At 41.4% G+C, this 22,893-nt stretch overlaps 2 protein-coding genes across 2 annotated transcripts; one reads left to right on the top strand and one right to left on the bottom strand.

Moving 5' to 3' along the window:
* Positions 1 to 1,340: 1,340 nt before the first annotated feature.
* On the bottom strand, positions 1,341 to 4,098 carry exd1 (exonuclease 3'-5' domain containing 1). Its single transcript, XM_069662464.1, has 11 exons — positions 3,969 to 4,098; positions 3,752 to 3,817; positions 3,620 to 3,653; positions 3,457 to 3,533; positions 3,262 to 3,335; positions 3,045 to 3,131; positions 2,864 to 2,968; positions 2,707 to 2,787; positions 2,467 to 2,610; positions 2,186 to 2,377; positions 1,341 to 2,066 (listed from the first exon to the last, which is right to left on the bottom strand). The coding sequence occupies exons 1-11, from the start codon at positions 4,096 to 4,098 to the stop codon at positions 1,497 to 1,499; spliced, it is 1,560 nt and encodes a 519-aa protein (XP_069518565.1). The 3' UTR covers positions 1,341 to 1,496.
* A 2,543-nt stretch (positions 4,099 to 6,641) lies between these two features.
* Positions 6,642 to 22,893, top strand: LOC138591255 (RAS guanyl-releasing protein 1-like). The gene is made up of 17 exons (XM_069661788.1): positions 6,642 to 6,829; positions 7,467 to 7,642; positions 12,400 to 12,505; positions 13,917 to 13,979; positions 14,060 to 14,191; positions 15,156 to 15,309; positions 15,462 to 15,635; positions 16,453 to 16,569; positions 16,660 to 16,935; positions 17,318 to 17,398; positions 18,560 to 18,664; positions 18,836 to 18,945; positions 19,388 to 19,532; positions 19,617 to 19,653; positions 20,037 to 20,168; positions 20,830 to 21,149; positions 21,245 to 22,893. Exons 1-17 carry the CDS (start codon positions 6,693 to 6,695, stop codon positions 21,377 to 21,379), a joined length of 2,400 nt encoding a protein of 799 aa, XP_069517889.1. The 5' UTR covers positions 6,642 to 6,692; the 3' UTR covers positions 21,380 to 22,893.

The raw sequence follows: 22,893 nt of genomic DNA, 5'->3' as shown, positions 1-22,893 counted from the left end.
GGGGGAGTGAGGGAGGAAGCGGTGTGACTACCGTGTGACAAGCGCCCTGTTCCTTCCTCCGAAGCCTGAGAAACAGGAAGTGCTGCACATAAGGCATTATTGTGACGGAGAGGAAATGCAAGGTCCTCTAAATTAAGAGCCCCAATCTGGTTGTCAATGACAGGAGCCTGTCCTGCACGGCCCCACAGAGACCCGCAACCCCTGCCACACACACACACACACACACACACACACACACACACACACACACACACACACACACACACACACACACACACACACACACACACACACCCCTCCACAACTTGACTACTGAGTGACGCAGATATATAAAACAAGCATACATCCTGTGTGTAATAAAACCTGCAAAGTAAATACAAATGAAACAAGTCAAATTGTCTACAAATGAGATGTTTTAAACCTCTTGTTCCCTGCTGAACACGCCCACACAGATTGAGCAACGACCACATTTCAAAGGGTTAAAGGAGGCATATGGGTAGGATCCACCCTGCTTGTGTTTAGCAGAAGCTGAGGAGGAGCTGGTTGCTAAGAGAGATGCGAGGCTTTGTGCCGGGCTGCCTCCCAGTTAATTAAAATCCTACTTTATCTGTTTCATGCTTTCAATTAGAAAGCTCTGGAAAGGGCCCAAGCCTCTGTATGTAGATAACCATAGCAATAAGATGTGATTAATACAGGGGGGCCCACTTGCGCTGTAGGCTGCAGCAATGACCTGCTGTTGTGTCCGTGCCTTGATCAAGGCTGAAATGGATGTGCAGCGCCTCTCTGCGAGGTCTGGATGGTACCTCAAGCAGCAAATGAGATGGACAAGATCTGTTTTTATAGAACATGGCAGGTGTTGGCCACCTGTGATCATGTACGTCTGAACAGCAGCAATGATTATAGCTGCAGAGAGTCAGTCTGCCTGTGTCAAGACTTTTCAGTCATTAGTAATCAAAAGCGTCAGCTAGCAATGTTTTTGCTCATTAACAACAGATCCATCAATGCCCGTCTCTGTTTTTCACAATCAATTAAGTGCAGGAGCCAAGCTGTACTGGCAATCAATCACACTAAGCTTAGCACATTATGGTTTAATGGGCATGTGGAGCTGTTTTTGGTTGTAGTTTGTGTTCTAACTGCCGAGGCGAGTCTTTCTTGGCAATCAGAGCACATTCTGCATAATTAAAAAATACTCCAACATATTACTAAACACTTGAGTTTTGTATATAATATAGATTATCTACATGAAGGGGTTAAAAGTGCAATCAACTCACATTAATCAAAACAGAATTAATGACAGACATTTTGTCAAAACCAATAAATGCATCTGAACAACTAAATCATACTTTATTCTTTTTTTCCCAAACATTAAAGCTTGTCATGTTCAACTTGTATCAAAGGAACCCCATAACAAAACACAATATTTACCGCCATCTGCTGGTCACACTAGGAAATCACAAACAATGGAACCACACTATTTGTCCTTATGTGACACTTGTTTAAATACCCCAGAGACTGGCAGAGCGAGGAGGATCCTCTGTGCTCTCTCTGGGGGTCTGAGCTTGTGATATCTGAAAAAGGAACCCTCTTCCTACAGCAGGTAAGGCAGAGACTGATGGCTCCTTCCCAATGGGCCTTCCTCTCCCCATTGGGTCCATCAGCATCTCTGTACGCCCTCTACCTACAGCCAGGGACAGGGGAATGTTAACACACATTTGTTTTTTGAGGTCTGATGCAGCGGATGTGACTGGAGCCTGAGCCGCTGGCTCAGTGGAGGCAGGGACATTGACAGGGATGCCTCTTGGAGGGCTTGTGGGTGGCTTGGGAAGATGAAGATCCATTTGTGTTGAGGAAGGTGATTCTGCAGTTGCAGGTTCAAAGGAATCAGCCTCCATGGGTGCATGCTGCTCTGCTGCAGGTGAGGTCCCGGATGGAGCCTGAGATCGGGGGTTGAAGCGAGCCAGCAGACCTTTCTCAGTGATGGGGTAGAGACCTGCAGCCCATTCCTGCTTCTCACAACGCATTTGCTCCAACTGCCTGAGCTCTCTGGGCAGCTCCAACACACTCTCCTAAAGATGCAAGGGAAATACCCCATTAAAATTAGCATATTTGTGCCATTGTTGGATCAAAAATTGTTAAAAGAATTACAAATTAATAAGAAGAAAATGCTCTTTTAAAATGTACCCACCATGCTGACATGCTCTAATTCATCAGGTTGGAAGTGGCTGCTGTTGAGGTATGAATCTACCAGGGTCATGTAGTCCGTCATGAGAGAATCCAGCAGCACCAGTCTGAGAGGCTGCAGGTGGATCACTGACAGAGCCATCACCTTCAGCAGGGGCACAGGACATGGCCGCTTTTGACACATCTCCCTCTCCTCCTGTAAAAACGCACACGGTGATCGCAGCACACACAGATACAAGTAGTTTTTGTGAATAAAACCGTATCGGATGAAATGGTGTGCTGTACCTTGGTGAGCTGTGACTTCATCTCAAGAGATAAAAGCTGGGAAGTGGGCACTTTCAGATGGAGACTCACAACCTCCTGCAGAGTACTGACTCTATCAGGGAGGAAACCGCCTGTATCTGAGTGGAAGCACATGACATCTGCAACCTTTACACGTAAAAAGAAGAGAGGAAATAAGTACGATCAACTCGTCATACAGGAGGAAATAAAAGGCACACATTATGTAGGCCACTGTGTATATACCTGTGTGTCAAAGACGTTACTAAGCTTTACTCCAAACTGGGCAAACAGACATCCAGCAATGGCTCTGCAGTCATGAATGACCTGTACCAAATCAGATGTTATGGTTATAACCACCATGATGACTGAGTAGTATTTCTAGTATATTTACACTGCTCACCTTCAGTGTTTGCTTACTTTCCAGGATCATGGAAAGGCCATTCTTGAAGGCCCGGGCTCCAAGCAGCAGGATATCAAACAGGTAGACTTTGTTTTTTGTCGAAATCTAGATGAATGTGGTGCAATTTCAGATTAAGGAAAAGAGAAAGAGCAAATGCCAGAAGGACTCGGGAACTTCTCACCTGCAGCCAACACAGTCTCCCATGCTGATAGACCTCGACTCCATCCGCACCCACACCAATCACATGCTGCTTCTTGATGTGCATCACCTGAGAGGATGGGGACTACAAATATTTAGGAGATTTTCCCTTCAACATGTCTCCATATCTACTGAAATGAAAATATGTCAGGAGCGTCAAAGTGATTTATGCAACAGAGAAAAAGTTAAAGTCAACTTACAGCAGGTCCAAATTTCTCATGAAACTCATCAATCACCACAAAGTTGATGTACTCCTCTTTGTCTTCATCATCATCTACAAGAAACAATCCTTTCTATAGTGATCGATTTACATTCTCAAAATATGTTTTAAGTATTTATGTAGCTTTAGAGAAAACTACAAAGCTAAGACTGTCCCATGCCTTTATTATACTCACCAAATGTGATTGACTTTCTGTATGGCTGAAACTTTTCCACATTCAAGTACTCCTCAAGTCTGTGATCCTGATTATTTCTGTGAAACACATTGCATTTTACAGCTGACAAATCAGAGCCAGCACAGTGTTGTCACTAGCGGTTACACATTGTTCGATCACTTACCTGCTGTCCTTTTTAGCTTCATTGGTAAATTCAACTGTAAATGAATTATACAAAAACTTCACGTCAGATATCAACCTCTGGTTTTGAAAAACTACGGTCAACATTCAGATACATTGTCACGTGTCCACTCACCATTCAGGATCTCGTCCCCGAAGAACATTTTAGGTCCGGGAAACTTGCAGCCATTACTGCCACTAACTGAAGCAACACACAAATGTTAATACAGGCTAACTTTAGCTAGGAACAATATAAAGTGTTGTTGCCTACAGGCAGCAGTAACAATTCATTTAAAACCTAAGAAATGTGACGCAAAACTACTAACTATACAAGAGTGACATTTTGTTCTAACCGTCCGCCAAAATCAACGTTTTGTTGGGGTTGATACGTTGGACAACGCCGTGGAAAGAAGAGGTCTCCAGCGTCAGTTTGACGCGTTTTCCTTTGAGGGTATTCAAAAACTTAACGTCGTCCAGAACCATCTTGAAGTCATGTATGACAAGTTTCAAGCGATTAACAATCACCGCTGCTAGCTAGGAATGTCAGGCTTTTAACACTTTTCCCTTAACTACAGTAAAGACTAGCTAGGTCTACAACTGTTATTTAACGGTAGCTTAGCGACTACTGGCTAACTGGGTTGTGCGCGAGCGTTGTTTAATGACGTGCACACAATCGAAGTAAACGTTGCGTTTAAAGATCTTCGTTAATATTAGCTCTAACTTCATCATCCTTAGCTAACACCATCAAATTTAACCTTATCATGCCACAAAAGGTATTAAAGGCAATATCTGATAGTACAATTGAACTTTTCTGTATATTGTTATATTTCTTTTCTTTTTTTATCTTCTAAGTTTCACTAACTGCCATTTCCATATTTGCTATGAGTTAAGGCAATTGTGCTCAACTAATAGCCTATTAAAATGTCATGCCTTGTTGACCCTCAGTGGAATAAAAAAGATGGCAGGTGGCAATGACAACATACATATTTGATGGTAGTAATTTACAGTTGTCATTAGCCTTTTGAAGATTGATGTGAGTTAAATCTCAGATATTGAGGTTTTTGTATTTCAAACTGTATAAAACAAGGTTGTGTTACGTCAGGCTGTTCAGCAAACACATTTGTTTTACAGCAGGTTACTTCTCAAATGTGCTACTACTTCCATATTCTGCTCAGCGCAGAGTTTGTGATGCTGGAGGGACAACAGAAGCAGACTGCACATAGAGTAAGTAAGAATGAAACAACTTTACAAATGAATTATTTATTTCTTATGTTACAGGAGCTAATTCTCAATTAGTGCATACTATAATAGCTAGTTCTCAGTTCTCAGTTCTCAGGTTATCAGAAGATAACTAAAAGTGTCCAGCAGGGGGCGATCACAGCCAAAGTATTAAACTAATTGCTTTCTGTCCCTTGTTTGTCTTTCTTTGTAATATGATGAAAATGTATTTTTGCTTTGATGAAAAGAATCATTATAAGATTGAATTAGCCAGGTTTCCTAAGAACACAGTGTGTGCTTGAGACAATTGTGTCCATGTACAGTGTATTAGTAGCATGTGTCGGCCTACAGAGGTACACCACAGTGTATAAATGTATTCTAATTAGATTTTGATTGTTTATCAAGAAATCCTTCACTGCACTTTTAACTTACACCCTAAAGAGATAAATCACCATGCTGCTGGCTGCAGCAATGACTGGCTGACTACTAATTGGGCGTGCTGCATGTTTTGCATCTGACACATGGCTCATGACTGAACAGGTACCTGGTCTTTTTAAAATGAGCTGTATCTAGGTTTGCCAAGGAAACATAAGATATTTTAACTTTTAAAAAATGTGAATAAAGTCAGTAATAAGATATTCGTGAAAGAATTCAATTGTCACAACACAGACATTTATTTATGCTGCTTCACCTTTTCCTTGGAAAGCCATATAAAATGTGCCTTGTTGCTTTTCTGTGGCACTACATTGCTCGATGTTATAATAGACAATTGAAATCAGAGTCAGATGTGCCTTTGGCCACACAGAGGCAGGCTTGAGGCATCTCTGACTGCTCTGATAACAGCAGTGACACAGAAAGAGGTACAGACAAGCTATCTTATCAGAAATATCCAGCTGCTGCAATACACTGATTCTTGTGACTTCACTGCTGAAACACATGAACTCAAACTACTGTTCTTCTGTAGACGGCACACAGGGGCACCGCTGGGGTGCACACTGTCTCAACTTTAATCACACTCTGTTCTCATCTTACATCATTTGCTCTATGTTGTGTTTTGGTCCTTGAAAAAGGGCAAATACAAAGCTCCAGAGCTAATTTCACCACATCACTGTTTAAATGTGATATTTTGTGGTCAAACTAAAGCTGTGATTTATTCTACTTTCAGTGGTATCATCTGTCAGGATTTCACAATATATCTCTATTATAGCTCTATCCTCCACCCCCATATATGTGATAAGACTTGCTTTACTTCTAAAGCAGTTGACAGACTTTAGGTAACATCCTATCTTATGTAGGTGGTCCAGTACAGAAACGCTAACCCCTATGATGGAACCTACAGCCAGTGTTATCTGTTGAGGAAGGTCCAACCTTTTCCTGCTCTGCACCCTGAACAAACAAAAAAGTTTTTGTTAACTACAAGAGCAGGTTTCCCAAAATATTTTAATGTCAACGACCCTAAAGAGACATGAATTTAATTGATTTTTTTTCTGAATATGAGTTGATATTGCGCAGCAGAAAATTGTAGGTGTGGAGATGACAGTGAAATCTATGATCGAATTAGTTATCCTTATTACAATTTCAAATCGGCGACAGGAACTTGTATGAACTGCCTCATATTTTGTTGTCTCAGTCTTCAATACAGGTTACAAAGTGTATAATCATGTGAGGCGTCAAATTTTGACGCAAGAAAGAAGGACCGGTGGAGTACAGAGCCCCCTCCGTGTGACTGACAGCCCTGCAGCGCGGCCGCCCACTCTCAGACAGGCTGTGGTGACTCTTAATTGTGTAACGTCCATTGACGAGTCAGCACAATGCTGCTGAGACCGACGAGGCGCACTTAGCCGAGCAGATGCGATGAAATGCTCCCATCGAGGAGGACACAGATGGACAGCCTAGTTCAGCCGCTCGTCGCCCAGTACCTCGCCATGGGATGTCAATCAAAAGAGAACAACCAAAACGAAAGTATAACGCCGGATGAAAAGGGAAAAGACGATGCGTAAGTCACATAATCTTCCTTATGATTTATTTTACACGAGTGTTTTTGGGTGGTTAGCTTGAAAACGTGCATGCTCATTCATAAGTTACTTAAATATTTCAGTTATCAGACTTTTGTCACAAGTTGTCCTTAGTGTTAAATTACCAGGCGTGTCTTAATCTGTGCGCACACGCTGCGTAAAAGTGAAACGATGCTACCCAATTGTTTTGCGCACAAACGCTTAAAAGCTTCACATGTTCCTCAACCCGAATTGTTGTTAGCCTTGTCTTTGACCTTCGGCTGTTAAACAAACTGCATGTGTTGCATTCAAATTCCTTCTTGTTTTCTGGTCAGTCAATAGTTTATACTGGATGTCCGCAATCAACCACCCGGTATTTCCCCCCAAGTTAAAGGAAGGAAATGAGAACAATGAATAGCAACATCCCAGGGGGGGTTTCTTAACTTAAAACAATGGTTCCATTTTTTTGTGACTATTTCACAAATCCTTTCATGTGTTTAAGTATATAATTTCTTATGATTATGGGTTGAACACATGTACATAAACATAACTTACATCCTTATATGTCAATATAGAACGCACACTTTCATTCTCCTGTCCCTCCTCCCTCTCACTCCTCTTGTGTTGGTGTTTCTTAAGGAGAGTGACTCCAGGATGCGGCCCAAAGTCAAGAGTCTCTCCTCCAGGCCGCCCTCACAGGTTCCACAAACCCAGCCCGGCCCAAACCGCCCCGGGTAAATCCATGATGTCTCTGGGAAACCTCACAAAGGGGGCGAGCTGGGAGGAAGTCATCCAGGCATGTCTGCAGTCATTTGGTAAGTCCCCCTGACCTGATTTTGGCACTTAAGATTTGAGTTTGACCAGGTGGATTAGTGTACATTTTTGGTCCATGTGTAAAACGGACTCCTACGAGTCTTTGGATATCATGTTTTGAGTTTGACTCATGCTTTTCTGCAGTACTTGTCTTTGTTATTGGGAAACAATAAGATAAGAAGCCTGAACCTTAGTTTGTGTGAGAATGCACACCGTTGTTGCTTCCCAGAAGTCTCTGTTTTTCCCATTGTGCTGCAAATCTCCAACAAGTTTGGGCAGGCCTCTTGGCTGAAGTGAGAACGTTTGCCTTTGAAAGTGAAAAGGCTTTTCTTAAAGGGGCCGAGTTTATTTTTGTTTAAAGATTTGAATATGTAATCACTCCTTTTCTTTCCTTCTAATGATTTAATAATGTTGAAGATATTATTATTGCTTGTATTGTAATTTATAATGGTTTTGAAATCGCCAGCTGCTCTGTATTTGTCAGTATTTAACTGCATGCAAAATATTGAGTGTTTTGTAAATGAGTAAAAGAACAGCAGTGATTGAGTAGGCTGTAGTTGGATCAATCAAGCAAATATCATTGGCTTCATCAAGTTGTCTGGAGTGCTCTCAGATTTATGGTGATTGTGTTTCTGAAGAGACAAGCTTTCAAATTGTCGTTGCCTGGTTACACAAATGGAGAAAAAGCAGTGGAGAGGTGTTACAATGGGCTGCACATAAAATGACATCCCCTAACTCTATTTATCTGTGGAGGGGTGGAACCAGGAATAAATGACAGCCTGCTGCTCATCTCAGATACATGACTGAACCAGAATAACCATCAGAGTTAACACACTCATTAAGTGTTATGTGTGTTATGAGAGGGATTTTCCTTCAACAGCTTCTGATAAAATGGAGCACAGTCCTGCTCCTCCTGGGCAACATCACAGGCGAACCCCTAAGGTCCGCCAGTCCTGAACCTTTTCAAATGTGAGAGTGCACGTAAGAGCTATTTGAAGGATTACCTGATAGCAGCTTCAAGCCTGGCTGAGCCGAAAGGTCAGCTCTCCTAACAGTGGTCCTCAGATGCTGACCAGCCTTTGAAATGCAGAGCGCTGTGAGGTGTGGATCAATGGCCGTTGACATCATCACTGTCTCTAGACCACACTGCACGCTCTAAACATGCCCAGTGTTCATCTAATTTATATATTTAGTAGGTTACAATCAATGTGTTTTTATAAAGTTTTGCATATTCCTTATGTAAAACATCAGTGGAGGTAAAGTAACATATCCGTTACTTTTAGCTAACTAACAGAACCATTTATTTGTTACTTTAGCTAACTAATTCAACCATTTATTAGTTATTTTTAGCTAACAATTTATCCGTTACTTTTAGCTAACTAACTGAACCATTTATTTGTTATTTTTAGCTAACTAACTCAACAATTTATCCGTTACTTTTAGCTAACTAACTGAACCATTTATTTGTTATTTTTAGCTAACTAACTCAACCATTTATTAATTTTTAGCTAACTAACTCAATCATTTATCCTTTACTTTAGCTAACTAACTCAACCATTTATTTGTTACTTAAGCTAACTAATTCAACCATTAATCCGTTACTTTTAGCTAACTAACTCAACCATTTATCCATTACTTTTAGCTAACTAACTCAACCATTTATTAATTTTTAGCTAACTAACTCAATCATTTATCCTTTACTTTAGCTAACTAACTCAACCATTTATCCATTACGTTTAGCTAACTAATTCAACCATTTATTTGTTACTTTAGCTCACTAACTCAACCATTTATCCGTTACTTTTAGCTAACTAACTCAACCATTTATCCATTACTTTTAGCTAACTAACTGAACCATTTATTTGTTACTTTAGCTAACTAACTCAACCATTTATCCATTACTTTTAGCTTACTAATTCAACCAATTATCCATTACTTTTAGCTAGCTATTTCATTTGTTATCAATTTTTTGGCTATTTCATCCTTTTATCTGTCACTTTTAGCTACCTTTTTTTCAGCTGTTATGCATCATTTTTAGCTTTTTCAACCAATGATCCGTGAATTTTTTTGCTTTCTTTATTTTCCACAGCTTTAAGCGTACACATTTTAGCTTGGTGTCCCTGTGTTGTAGCTGACTCAATTATGTGGATACATTACATATTATAAACAAAATAAAATTAAATAAACGTAAAATTTGCTAAGCTACTCCACAATCGGCTGATGTACCCCTTGGAAACTACAGAAGTACCCCTAATTGGGAGTCACAGCCAAATATAAATTCAAACATAGTCTGTAATGTTGAAATGTTTCTAAATTTATTATGGAGAAGTTTGTTCAGCGTACAGAGAGATAACCATCATCCTGTATCTGATTAGGATTCCTCTAACACAAAGAGACCATCCAGGCTGATAGGCTCTATCAAAACAAGGAAAAGCGACACGCAGGGTTGGAGGGGCTGATAATCGTCTAAGATAACCTTAAAAGTGGGCCTGGCGCTGTGTGCTTTCAGCAGTGTTTATCACCATACAGTATCATACAGTTCTAGTGTAGCAGGCTGCAGCTTTCCTAATTTTCCGTTAAGGAGCAAACAGTCCAGAGGGGATTTCCTTTGCAATTAACCCTGCACTAGGAGGGTTAGTGGTTGGAAGGTTGTGAAAAAAAGGATGGAGCAATTGTTTACCTGATGGAGAGTCATGACATCCTGTTGTGGATTAGCCAAAGGCTGACCTGATTGTTACAAGACTGTGAACTAAAACTTAAGGTTTAATTTAACAGAATTAGGCTTAAAGGTGATTTTACCACAAATGTCAGGAAGACATATTGCTTTATATTCAGTACACACGTTGTTTTAACCGCTTCCAAGTTTTGCTATGTTACCAGCTATACCAGTTTAAATCCTTGACCTTGTTTCACTTGTCTTTTTTACTCTCCTATTGACTGGACTGGTGAGGTCATTAACATTCGCTGGGTTTAACCGCAGGTGGCTGCGTGTTACAAACAGAAACACACCCCGTGCAGGATATGAGGGCTGGATTAGTCAGCTGCGGCTGGAGCAGTGAGTTGCTTACAGATAACAAAGATTGGAAAACATGTTGCCATGGTGTCTGAGGTATTTCCAAGGTGATGTGGTTTAAAAGTGGGTCCATGGACGCCTGATGTCCTTGATGGTGTCAAGATACTGCTGAGGCTTAAAGGGAAACAATATTCCAGTCTGAGAATTCACAGATGTTGTTTTCTGCACATTGTGTTCATCTTTACAGATTGTGGGAGGAAGATGTAAACAGGCTAACATGTCCTGAATAATATTTTCAAAGATGCAATTAAATGCTCTTCCTTTGCATGTCAACCACTAATTCACCGCGTGTACCGCTGGTTTTAAGTTTATCTAAAGATAAGTGGTGTGCTGCTTCATTTAAGTGGGCTGGAAAATGTGTTTTCAGCAATTACAGGTCAGATCTGGCATTGTGACATTATGTAATGTTTTCTATACATGGAGTCTCATATTTTAAAGAGGTTGACAAGCGAGTTTCTCACTGTGTGGGTCTCAGGATGTCAGTTGTAGCGTCCCGTCAGAAGACGAGGAAAGGTGGTCCGGTCACAAAGACAGGAAGTAAGATATGTACGCAAGGAAAAGGGAAGCTAAAAAGGTAGTGAGAGAAGCAAGACGAAGAGGTTCACACAATCAGAGGAAAAGGCAAATCTTCAGAAACCTGGTGCGAGGATAGCAGCACAAAATGTATTACAGTGTGTGTTTCAGGTGGTTACCAAAACCCCTCTGTGTCAATAGGTTGAAAACTGTATCTGTGTTATGGTTTCCGTTGGTACACTCCAAAGTTATTCGGTGCTGAGGAGCCATCTTTCCTTACTTTCCTCAGTGCAGGGTGGAATTTGATGAAATATCATCTCTTTTGTATTCAAATGAATAATGCAGAAAAATGTATGAAGCACTTCTTCCATGGATATTGTTTTTTTGCAAATTTATCATCCTAAAAACAGTAATATAAGGAAAAGGCACCAAAACTCACTATGAATAAATCCTATTAACAAAAAATTTGGCCAGTGAAGACAAAGCCAGATATATTTTATTCTTCTGTTTTAAAGACCTAAATTGTGTCCAAAAATTAATGCAAACAAATCTTCACTTCACATGACAGAGTTACATGTTCCTTTATTGTAATGGAAAGCAGCACTGTGGTTTATTTCAAACCAGACTACCACTGAAAAGTCCCTTCAGACAATGTGGATTAATCCGCCTCTGGAAATAATCCCCAACAAAACCAGTAGTTACTCCTATTTGAGTAATGTTTGCTCAGCTGTTATAGAGAAATATTAAACCTTTTTTGGAAATGAAAGTATATATATCTGTGACCCGTTTGTAAAGGTGGACATCTTTTATTATGGGATTGGAGCTGAAAGCCAGAGACAGAGAAATGGAGAACTGAGAGAACAGTTGTCAAAAATAAGAAAAAATAAAGAAGCTCAGCGACCTTATGGTATGTTTCAGTCAACTTTAAGCCTGTGTGTTTAAATAATTCAATTATAGTCCATATGAAGGAGCTCCGAGGAGGATTTTACCCGACACATAAATGAAGGGTGCAAAGTAAATCAGATAATCAGATACTGATTTAGGTTAAACTTAGCAGATAACACTTAAACAAGGGAAACATTGTGTAACAAATGCAAGTTAAATTTTTTATCTTGGTATTATCTTCATTTTGTAGTAATACCGGTAAACTCAAGTGTGCATACTGTCTTTCAGACTCAGATGGTTGTGTGTGTGGGAGCCGCCACCTGTTGAACATCAGCCTGACCATGCACCGTCTCCTCATCTCCTCCAGTGACCTGCTGGACAAGCTCATCGCTCTATATCCTTTAACTGCCTGAAATTAAGCTATTAGTGCTCGCACATCACGGCTAGACAATTCAAACTGTGCATTGGCACAAAATGTGACATCAGATTGCTGCCTCTGCTTCGTTCCACTTTCCTGTGGTTGTCAACAGCAACAGGCGATCCAGCTTGTACTTTCAATGCAGCCTGTAGCTGTCAGTGTAAAATGTGATAGGAGAGTGGCAGTTCGTGTTAGCTCCTGCTGTCAGCTGCTGTAGACCTTTTACATCTTTATCTGTATATGAATTTCCTCCATTTTCGGCCCTTTGTCCTGATGCATTCAACAAGAAGGAGAGTGTGTTGTCTCTTTTCAAAATGTTTGACTCTATCTCCGTCATTTTCCCCACTTCACACCTTAAATAAGCTTGTTTTTGTAGTGTCTCGTGATTTGAGTGGAGGGCCTGTAATCTAGGCTTCTATTCAGGACACAGAAGAACATCACAGAGTCTCTCAGATGAGCACACGGGCCCGGCGAGCAGCATCGGGGTTTCAGGTGTTAATTACCTCAGCCTCTTTCACACACGAGTCCTCTTGAACTATATATAACCACAGTCCCTCTATTGCTTAAAGAGGCCTCTGCTTACACGAAACCCACGTCAGAGCCTGCGACGCCGAATGCCCCTCTGCTATTTTTAACCCCCTCGCACTGATCCCAAGACCCAAAAGGATACATCAAATAAATTCAGCGTGCGGGTTCAGATCAGGGATATGACACGGGGGCCATTAACAGCCTTCTTCACCATCTGGCCTTGGGATTGCGTGGGCAGTTCTTTTGCTCCCATGACGCATTTAGCCTTTTTATGTGCATCACTTCAAGCTGATACCTGCCAATCGAGACCTATAGTGTCAGCATGTTTATGGAAACTGCTCTCTATAATAAGGTGCTTTTACGTGAACTGTATAAAAAGGTTGTGTTTTTGTGGTCCGAGTGAGCGACCACAGTAAAGAATCATTACAAGCTATTACATCCTTAGATTCCTACCGCTACAAAAATGCACACGAGCAACAGTTGCTCTGCAGTATACGAGGCACTGATTGTGTTTTCTTTCTACATTTTGTTACTCACTTTCTCCTGTATGCCAGAATGATTCAGTGACGCTCATCAGAGTTTTGCTTCCTCCCACGTTACCAAATGCCACTTCTGTTCGCCTTTTTGTTTAGTTGCTGTAGATTTTATTAATGAGTCGTTCACACTGGAGGAAGAAAAAAAAATCCGCAACCATATGTTCAGTATTTACTCAAAGCATACCTGTCCTGAAAAGTGTCAAAGATCAGCAGATTTTCTGACAAGCTGTTTTCACCCAAACAAAAGGGCTGCGAAGCGTGAAACACCATCAGATACTTTAATCACGATCAGTCCTCATCTGTTCCTTAACCAAAGTCCTTACATTCAAAACAGCGCAGGACAATGAGCAACCAGCAGAGTGCCAGAGGATTTGCTACCTCATCAGGTGAGTTTAACACAAATGTAAGGGTCTAACTTTAACCACATGTGCTGTATAAGTCACGGGATATCATCTCTTACCTCCAGGCATTGGATCCAGGAGTTCTGGATGATGTTCCGGTTGCACCACAGCTTGTCGGACAGCCTGGAGCAGTTCCGGGAGCTGATCAGGGAGCAGGGACAGGAGCATCTTTGCTCCCTCCTAGAGACCAAATGGATGTAAGTGTTAATCTCTGACCAGCTGGCAACTGAGACATTAGGCCTACACGACTCTTGGTTGTTTGTTCAGTCATGGAAAACACTGAAATCAGTCACGATCGAGAATACAGACTTTGAACAGCGACTGACACAACTTTCAGGTTGCTAATGTAGCTTCAAATTTAGTTTAAATGTTGGACAGACAGACCCTCCATTAAAACTTCCTAGCCCGCTGCAGCTCCCACACAGATCAAATGAAATGACCTCATGCAGGTTAGCTTAATTTACCATGCACGTAAATTAGCTTAACATACTGGCACGTTAAGCTAGCTGACTAACGATTAAAACAACATTCACCTGAAATCAACAAGTAACAACAGACGCTATAACATGTTAGGAAATTAAAATATACAAAAGAATACGATAAATAAGAGGATGGATCAATAACAATAACTTAGGCTAAACAATAGAGACCCACCTCTCCCACAGGGGAATTTTACAAAAGGGGAGAGGGGGAGGGGGCAAAACGGAAAAAAAGAATCACACATAAGAAGGAGGGGCTGTAAACAACAATGCATAATGAAGTTCTGAGGTCCTCCTATTCACACACGGACAACTACCATTATTATTATTTATTAATCTGCCCATTGTTTTCCTCTATTAATCACTTGTTTGGTCTATAAAATGTCCAAAAATGTCCATCACAGCGTCTCAGAGCCACTGCAACATCTTCAAATGTCTTGTTTTTTTACTAATGTCAAATATATTGACAATGTAGGATATTTTTATTATGGAAATTGCTTGCATCTCGACTTTTTAAAACAATTTTAAAACAACGATCACAGTCATGTTACGTTTCCCTCATTCTGTATTGGTAGACACAACAATGTCATAAGTTGTAATTTTCCAGTAAATTAAATCAAGCTATCATTTCGCCTTTGCTCATTGTAATTTTGGTTTCGTTATGCTTCATGACATGCTCTAGAAATGAACGGGACTGGTCGTGGAAGGCCAGTCAGAAGATCAAAGCCAACAGCAGTAAAAAGAGGAAAGTCTCTCTTCTTTTTGATCACTTGGAGCCCATTGAGCTGGCCGAGCATCTCACCTTTCTGGAATTCAAGTCCTTCTGCAGGATATCAGTGAGTATACACACTCTAATTTAAGTTATCTTATGCACATGACGGTTAGTTATTTGATGTAGATCTCTGTGAGCTGAAAACCTCCCTATGGAAAATGCCTTTATGTTTTTCCGTGCAGCACTTCATGCTCGTCTCTCTGTCCTCTCTGCCAGTTTATAGACTATCAGAACTACATCCGCAAATGCTGCATGAAGGACATCCCCGCGATGGAGCGTTCCATCGCCCTGTGTAATGGTATTTCCCAGTGGGTTCAGCTGATGGTGCTGAGCAGGCCGACAGCTCAGCTGAGAGCTGAGGTTTTCACCAAGTTTATCCACGTAGCTCAGGTAGTGGTTTTATGCACCCCTCACTCACGCTCGCACACTTTCTGTTCCTGGTTTAGCAAGAAAGAAAAATTGAACTATATTTGACACATTTCCTCTCCGCTTGCATCTACACGCTGTTGTTCACACACCTTATCTAGCTAATGACCGTCTATTGTCACATTTTGAACAACCCTGTGTGCTGCATAATTGGCAGTTGCATAATGCATATTCACAGAGGGCTGTTAATGATTCTCAAGAGCTCTGCTGCAGGCTTTTAGCATATCCAAAGATTTTACTAATAGAAAAATATTAACTAAATGCAGGCTAATGGAGTCATCAAGAGGAACACACTTAGACACTGAGGAGAAAGTGGAAGTGGAAAAGAGAAACAACTCGTGAGCGTAGTCACTGATCAGTTCTCTGTTGTCAAATCCACACCACATGTGAAGGTGCCTGCTGGGAGGTGACGCTCTGGCCTCAGAGAGCCGTTAGGTGGGCTTGTATTCTGGAGGACCTCTTGCACTGTAACACTAATGCACCAGTCTGCTGCTGCTCACTGCTGTCAACCTCAAAACCCACGGGTGTGGAAACGAATTTCACACCATAATGCTCCAGTGACAGCACGAATTATAGAGCCGAAAAGAGAGGGAAAAGCACTTCCAAAAAAGAGTGTGATATCAGAGCGCAGTAAGAAAAAAGGCAACAATATAAGTGGCTTATGTAACTGCAGTGTTGAGGATTATATAACCAGGGCTACCTGGAACAAGTTTAATTGTGCGTGTTTATATGCATGTGCATGGATGGTCTGATATTGTGCTTTGTTGTGTGCGTCCACCAGAATCTACATCTTATGCACAATTACAATACACTAATGGCGGTGGTGGGAGGGATTTGTCACAGCTCCATCTCCAGACTGAAGGACACCACCTCGCATGTACCCAGTGAGGTCACCAAGGTAAACAACACCTATCCCCCCTAAAGATCCAACTGATAATAGAGCCAAAACATCCTTGTGTTAATCATTACAAAAATATTCTCTCTCCAGGTACTGAACGAGATGACAGACCTGCTGTCCTCCTGCAGAAACTATGACAACTATAGACAGGCTTACAACAAGTGTACAGGTTTTAAAATCCCCATCCTGGGCGTACACCTCAAAGACCTGATTTCGGTCAACGAGGCCATGTCAGACTATGTTGAGGACAACAAGGTGAATGTCCAGAAGCTCCAGGCTCTCTACACCCACATTAATGATCTGATCCAGCTCCAGCAGATCCCTCCCAAGCTGGATGCTAACAAAGACCTGGTCCATCTTTTGACGGTACACATGCATTAAGACTCTTTTTAAATTATTATGTAGCTCCGTGTGATTCACTAGATTGTATTGAAGACAAGCACAGATGCAAATGTGGATTGTCCATGCTCGTGTGGGTGTGATGAGAGTCTATGATCTATGAGTGTGTGGGTGACGAACTGAGTGTGAATGAGAGCGAGTTCAGATTGCTGTATTGTCGTGCTCTCTGTGTGCGAGGCTTTAATCGAATTTGAACGACAGAATGCCCATGAAGATATAATTTACCCCGTCACCATATATTGCTCTGATCAAAACATGTTTCAAGGAGAAAAATCTAGATGTACAGAGAGCTCTTTCTCTTTATGTTTGCCTCTCATGTGCTGACATGTGTTCTCTCGTTCACCATCAGCTGTCCTTGGACCTTTACTACACTGAGGATGAGATCTATGAGCTGTCTTATGCCAGGGAACCCAAGAACTGTAAAGCACCCGTGAGTTATCAAAGACTATTAAAGTTAACAAGTGTTTAAAAGCTTTAGTTTATACATCATTTACTTTCTTGTTGAGAGAATGAAAAGAAGATTGAGACCACTCTCATGTCTGTAGGCTAAATATGAGATACAGACAGTAGCCCATTAGCTAAGACTGGAAACAGACGGAAGCAGCTAACCGGAAAGTCATACAATTTTTAAAAGCAAAAGCAGAGTGATGTTATAAAGAATATTTTGACACTTTAAATAGGTTTCCTTTTGAGAGTTGGATAAGAAGATAAGCTAAATGTGAAACTAAAGCTAGCAGCCTGTAAATACTGGAAACAGACACAGCCTGTCAGCTAGCTTGGAAGTCAATACAATTGTAAAACAAAAGCGGAGTTATGTTTAAAGAAATATTTTGACATTATGGAAAGTAGTCATTTGCTCTCTTGTTGTGAGCTGTAAAAGATTGAGACGACACTCATAACTGTACGCTAAATATGAAGCTACAGCCAGCAGCCTGTTAGCTTAAAGATTTGACGCAGGGGGAAGCAGCTAGCCTATCAGCTAGCTAGGAAGTCAAATGAAATTGTTTATAAAATGCTGTGAAATTAAATATTTTTTACATTTTGTGAAATAGTCTAATTTGCTTACTTGTTAAGAGTCAGATGAGTACGATACCACTGCCATTTAACTGTCACTCTAAATAAGAAACTATAGCTCTTGGCTACAGAAGCTTGGCTCTGTCCAGAGGTAATGAAATCCACCTTGGTTACTGTAATATCTTCTTTGTTGAAAACAAGTGTGTAGAAACTCTAGGAGACACTTGGTCCAGCACATAACGTCTGTAAAAGGCAAAATGTCTGTTTTGATTTGAGCAGAGCCATGCTAGCTGTTTGCCTCTGTTTTCATCTCTCAATTTTAAGCACAGCTAACAAGCTACTGGCTTCATCTTTACATTAGCAGACATGAGACTGGTATCAATGTTCTCACTGAACTCTCTCTAGGAAAGTGACTAAGCGTACTTCCAAAAATGTCGAAATACTAAAATGTTCATTTAGGCACTCTGGGTTGTTTTAGGGAACAAACCAAGTTGAAAAAGCAAGGCATGCATAGATTTATTCAAAATTATGTCCGTATGATCAGGCTTGTTTTGTTAATGAGAAATTATTTCATCAGCCAGCCACCCCCTCCAGACCTCCAGTGGTTGTGGACTGGGCATCAGGAGTGGCTCCCAAACCAGACCCTCGAACCATCAGCAAACATGTGCAGAGAATGGTCGACGTAAGTGCTTCTTTACTCCAGGGTAGCCTCCACTTGTCTGCTTAGTTATTTTAAATCATAATCATTTATTCTAACTATTCTTCTGGATGCTGTCATTTTGACAGCCTTCTCTGGCAGCTATTGTTCACTAACGGTCGAGCAACAATGGTGTTTTCCTCTCGTCTTTTGTAGTCCGTGTTCAAGAACTACGATCACGACGAGAACGGCTTCATTTCTCAAGGGGAATTTGAGAAAATTGCTGCAAGCTTTCCTTTTTCCTTCTGTGTCATGGACAAAGAGAAGTAAGTGTTCGACAGGTCACGCTCGCACTCGCTCCGAGCTCATATGCGATTACAGAGGAGAGGAAGACAAAGTGTTATATTTGTAGTGATGAGTGTAGCAACAGGAAACATAAAATAGCAGCAGAACTAACCATAAACCACGGCAGTACACATCCACTCTTTTATTTCTCAAGCGCATCCAGAGGAACATAAATCTCACAACCCACAGATGAGCATGTGATTTCTCATTTAGACCTGAACATGAAAAACCACCATAGAAACTGTTTGTACAATACATCATGACAGAGTGGTATGGTGTATGTGAGTGGGTACAGTCATAAATAAATCATGGTAACACCTGAAAAGATGAAATGTGTGTCAAAATGTTTATTCCCATGTATACTGTATCTCTCACAGCTTTATTTCCTCTGTTAAATAATGCTGTATGTGTTTGGTGATCCAGGGAGGGCCTCGTCAGCAGAGAGGAGATCACAGCCTATTTCATGCGGGCCAGTGTCATCTGCTCCAAACTGGGTCTTGGTTTTGTCCACAACTTCCAGGAGACGACATACATGAAACCCACCTTCTGTGACAACTGCTCAGGATTTGTACGTCAGCACGCAAATTTGAAAATATTTTTAGTTTTGCTTTTGCTTAATGATATTCAGTGATGTTTTTACCCTCCTTTATAGTTGTGGGGTGTCATCAAACAAGGCTACAGATGCAAAGGTAATTATAGTTCTTTCATATGCTATTTTAGGTTGGCCCAATGTTATTTAGTATAGTGCTTTAACTGGGGAGAGGTACACAAAGTCTCTGGTGGGGAGCAGGTGAACTGAAGCTATCTGTAGAAGGTGTAGTGTGGTTTCCCGTCTTGCACACAGCTAGATGAACCTTGCAGCACATGAAAAAAAAAAGACTGTCTGCATCTAGAACCACTGTTTTTTCCCCTCCCCCGTCCCTCAAAAGATCTGAGAGCTTCTTGTTTGACAGTTAGCATGCAAAAGCTCTTTGAGTTGCATTTGCAGAACTGATAGTGTTAAAAAGAAGCAGTAGAAGTCGGGTCAGGTTCCTGTTTTGATATGATGTGTACATTCGTTTGCCTCGCTCAGACTGTGGGATGAACTGCCATAAGCTGTGCAAGGACCAGGTGGCGTTTGAGTGCAAGAAGAACGCCAAAGTGACCAATTCCATCGACAGTCCGACGCCGAGCTCCACGCCGGTCACCGCCGGCACGTCAGAGGGTGGGTTTGGCAGCATAAAAAAGTCCCATTATTCATCACACAGTCACAAACACAAGTTCCCACAAATGCACACTTCCACCCATGCCATAATGTGCATGTAACATTGCAGCAATCAATATGTCCCTGACATAATGTGCCATCTGGTGGCAGACACTCTTTAAGGCACGTCTTTATGAGTGAAGTGTTGTATCCTGTTATCACTGCCTACAACACTATAAAAAATATAAATCAGAATTTATATGAATGCACTTGAGTTTGCCGCTTTAAGAAAACAACAGTAGACCACAGGGTGTATTGTCGGGGTGATTTCCCTCCAGCTGTCATTGGCGACTGTTTCACTTACAGTAATACTGAAGCTACCCACCAGCTGCGATAATGCTGTTTCGCTTTTACACAAAGACACTTAAAAAAAAACAAGGGGGGTATATTAACACAGCTTCTCTTCAGATGAGTCTTTATGACGTGCTTTATTGTCATCTGGTGTATCTAGTTTGTGTTTCATTATAAACTGAATTGAGTCATTTAGTTTTGTGATTGCTGATAGCTTAGATCTGGTGAGATTCTCTTTTCAGACATGATTGTTATAAAATCCTAACGGTGTCAATCTGCATTTTTTATTTTTCTGACTTGAGATAATTATCATTAATGTCCTGATCTCCAGGTTCAGAGGAGTGTCCTTTCCCCTACCCGCCAGATGACAGCAAAGACTGGAGCCCAGAATCCCCCCTCACCTCCCTTTTGAGGCCCATTAGGGTCCATAGTGGCACCCAGACAGAGGAACCCCAGCTTTCCTCTGCTGCCCCTGAGGCCGGCTGCACCCAGCTGTCTCTGCTCATCCCTGCAGCACCCGCCCTCACGTCATGTCCCAGCCCGGTGCCCCAGAGAAAACATCGTCACTGTGCCAAGTGGGAAAACAGAGCGTCTGTCGTGCCTAAAGAGGCGGAGGAGGAGAGCAAGCCCACCTATGAGTCGCTGGAATCAGTGAGTGTTTCCTTTTAATCCTCCTAACAATTATACAGACCATAAATGCACCACAGATCCTGTTAATCATGCCAACTGTTCTGCGTTACTCCCAGGACAACCAGGGGCTCCAGAAAGCCAACGAGACACTACGTAGGAAGCTGAAGGAGGCTGATCGGGAGGTGGAGAGACTAAAGACACTGCTGAAGAGGCACGCTCTCCATCCTGTGGAGGAGGACTCCTCCTCCTAGACTCATCCATACACCAGACCTCCTCCAGGGAGACTGCTGCTGCCCCCGTATGTCAGCATGTACAAATCTGGATCCAATGTTTGAATTACTGTAAAGTGAAAGTATTTTATCAGTATAAGGAGACCCATGCATTTTGGCGTTAGTTGATGCAAAGTGGGATACAGAGCACTTAGCCAGTGTTTCAGTACTAATGGTACACAGACAATCAAACAAAGTCTTTTCAAGGTGTGTATGGATCTTCCTGAAAGCAGCCATAGTGCAGAAAATACAGTTAAAAGGCTGTGAAGAAGAAAGGACGCAATGAGCATTACTCACTTTATTGTGTAAACCATTAAGAGCGGTTGGTGTTGGAAGTGTTTAAAGTACATAAACATAAAAACTGACTGAATGAAGGAGTGAAGTATTTTAGTGCAGAATGTGTTTGATCAATTTTCGATCAATTATGAGGGTAGATATTTATGTTAGACATAAAATAGATGACAGAAGCTGCAGTTTATTGCGTATATGGCAGGTGCATTATTAAAGGGCCAGCTCGCCGATTTTCAACCTCAGTTCTATCATGCTATTATGGGGAGCTAATGCAATTTGGCTCTGTACCTTTGGAGGACGCTATCCGCTTCTCCAGTGGGCCCTGGAAAACCTCCGCTAGACTACTTAAATGCGTCATCTGGCGGAGGCCAGGGAGCTAAACAACACTTCCTCAATCTAGGACGCCCGCCTCCGATGTCATGTCTAGTTCAAAAGTCAGGTTTGAAATGTAGACCCCAAGATTTTTTACACAATCCACCACTATATTCTCATTTTGGATTCTGTACCGCTCTGAGCAATTGCCTGCAGCAAAACAATCGTATTTCACTCCAGCGTTTCTCGCTGAGCTGTTCCTTTCAGAGGGAGGGGCGCAATGCACGCTGGGTGTTGTAGGAATGTAGAATGGGTGAAACCTTTTGCTGTTTGTACAACTTCCTCCACAGCTATGGCGCCAATTTCAAATATTATTGCTTCTATCGACTACTGAGAACACCAGCTTTGACTGACAGTGGCTTTTTCCAGGGGTGAATTACTCCGTTATTATTATTATTATTATTATTATGAATGAAGAGGACCCCTGACTAAAGCAGCAGAACAAAAGCTGGAGGCCTCACATGTACAGACATGCTGTTACTCTGCATCATAATGTATTCAGCTCTTCTGTTAATATTTATTATCTCAAACACTACATCTTTCATATAGGGAGCGACACATATTTTGTACAGTAACTGGTACTTTCAGTGAATAATTTATGCTTCTGTGTTTTGACATCATATTGATACTTTTTATTTTATTGTGCAGCCATGTTATTGTTCTGTGGTCCATTGTAGCAGTGTTGTACTGTGAACGGAGTCAAGAGACATGTATATGTAATGTTTGTATTGTTCTGTAAATACAAAGTATGCACAGTGCCATTTTAATTTAGTTAAGGGTCATCCTTTCTCTCAGTATTGTTCTGTTATTGTTATAATAAACACTGCACAGTG

The sequence above is a fragment of the Semicossyphus pulcher genome, unplaced genomic scaffold (genome assembly GCF_022749685.1).
Source record: "Semicossyphus pulcher isolate SPU_LCO1_2020_fin unplaced genomic scaffold, fSemPul1.0.p SCAF_14, whole genome shotgun sequence".
NCBI lineage: Eukaryota > Metazoa > Chordata > Actinopteri > Labriformes > Labridae > Semicossyphus > Semicossyphus pulcher.
The sequence above is the reverse complement of the archived record's forward strand: the minus strand, read 5'-3'. Positions and strand labels throughout refer to the sequence as shown.

Bases quoted from the DNA above. Each gene is read 5' to 3' on its own strand.
- exd1 (XM_069662464.1), bottom strand. From the start codon at position 4,098: ATGGTTCTGGACGACGTTAAGTTTTTGAATACCCTCAAAGGAAAACGC. The intron at 2,378-2,466 runs GTACAGCACACC...GCGTTTTTACAG, and splicing joins TGAAGTCACAGCTCACCAAG to GAGGAGAGGGAGATGTGTCA. The intron at 2,067-2,185 runs GTGGGTACATTT...TTGCATCTTTAG, and splicing joins AATTAGAGCATGTCAGCATG to GAGAGTGTGTTGGAGCTGCC.
- LOC138591255 (XM_069661788.1), top strand. From the start codon at position 6,693: ATGCTCCCATCGAGGAGGACACAGATGGACAGCCTAGTTCAGCCGCTC. The intron at 19,654-20,036 runs GTAATTATAGTT...TGCCTCGCTCAG, and splicing joins ACAAGGCTACAGATGCAAAG to ACTGTGGGATGAACTGCCAT. The intron at 20,169-20,829 runs GTGGGTTTGGCA...CCTGATCTCCAG, and splicing joins CACCGCCGGCACGTCAGAGG to GTTCAGAGGAGTGTCCTTTC.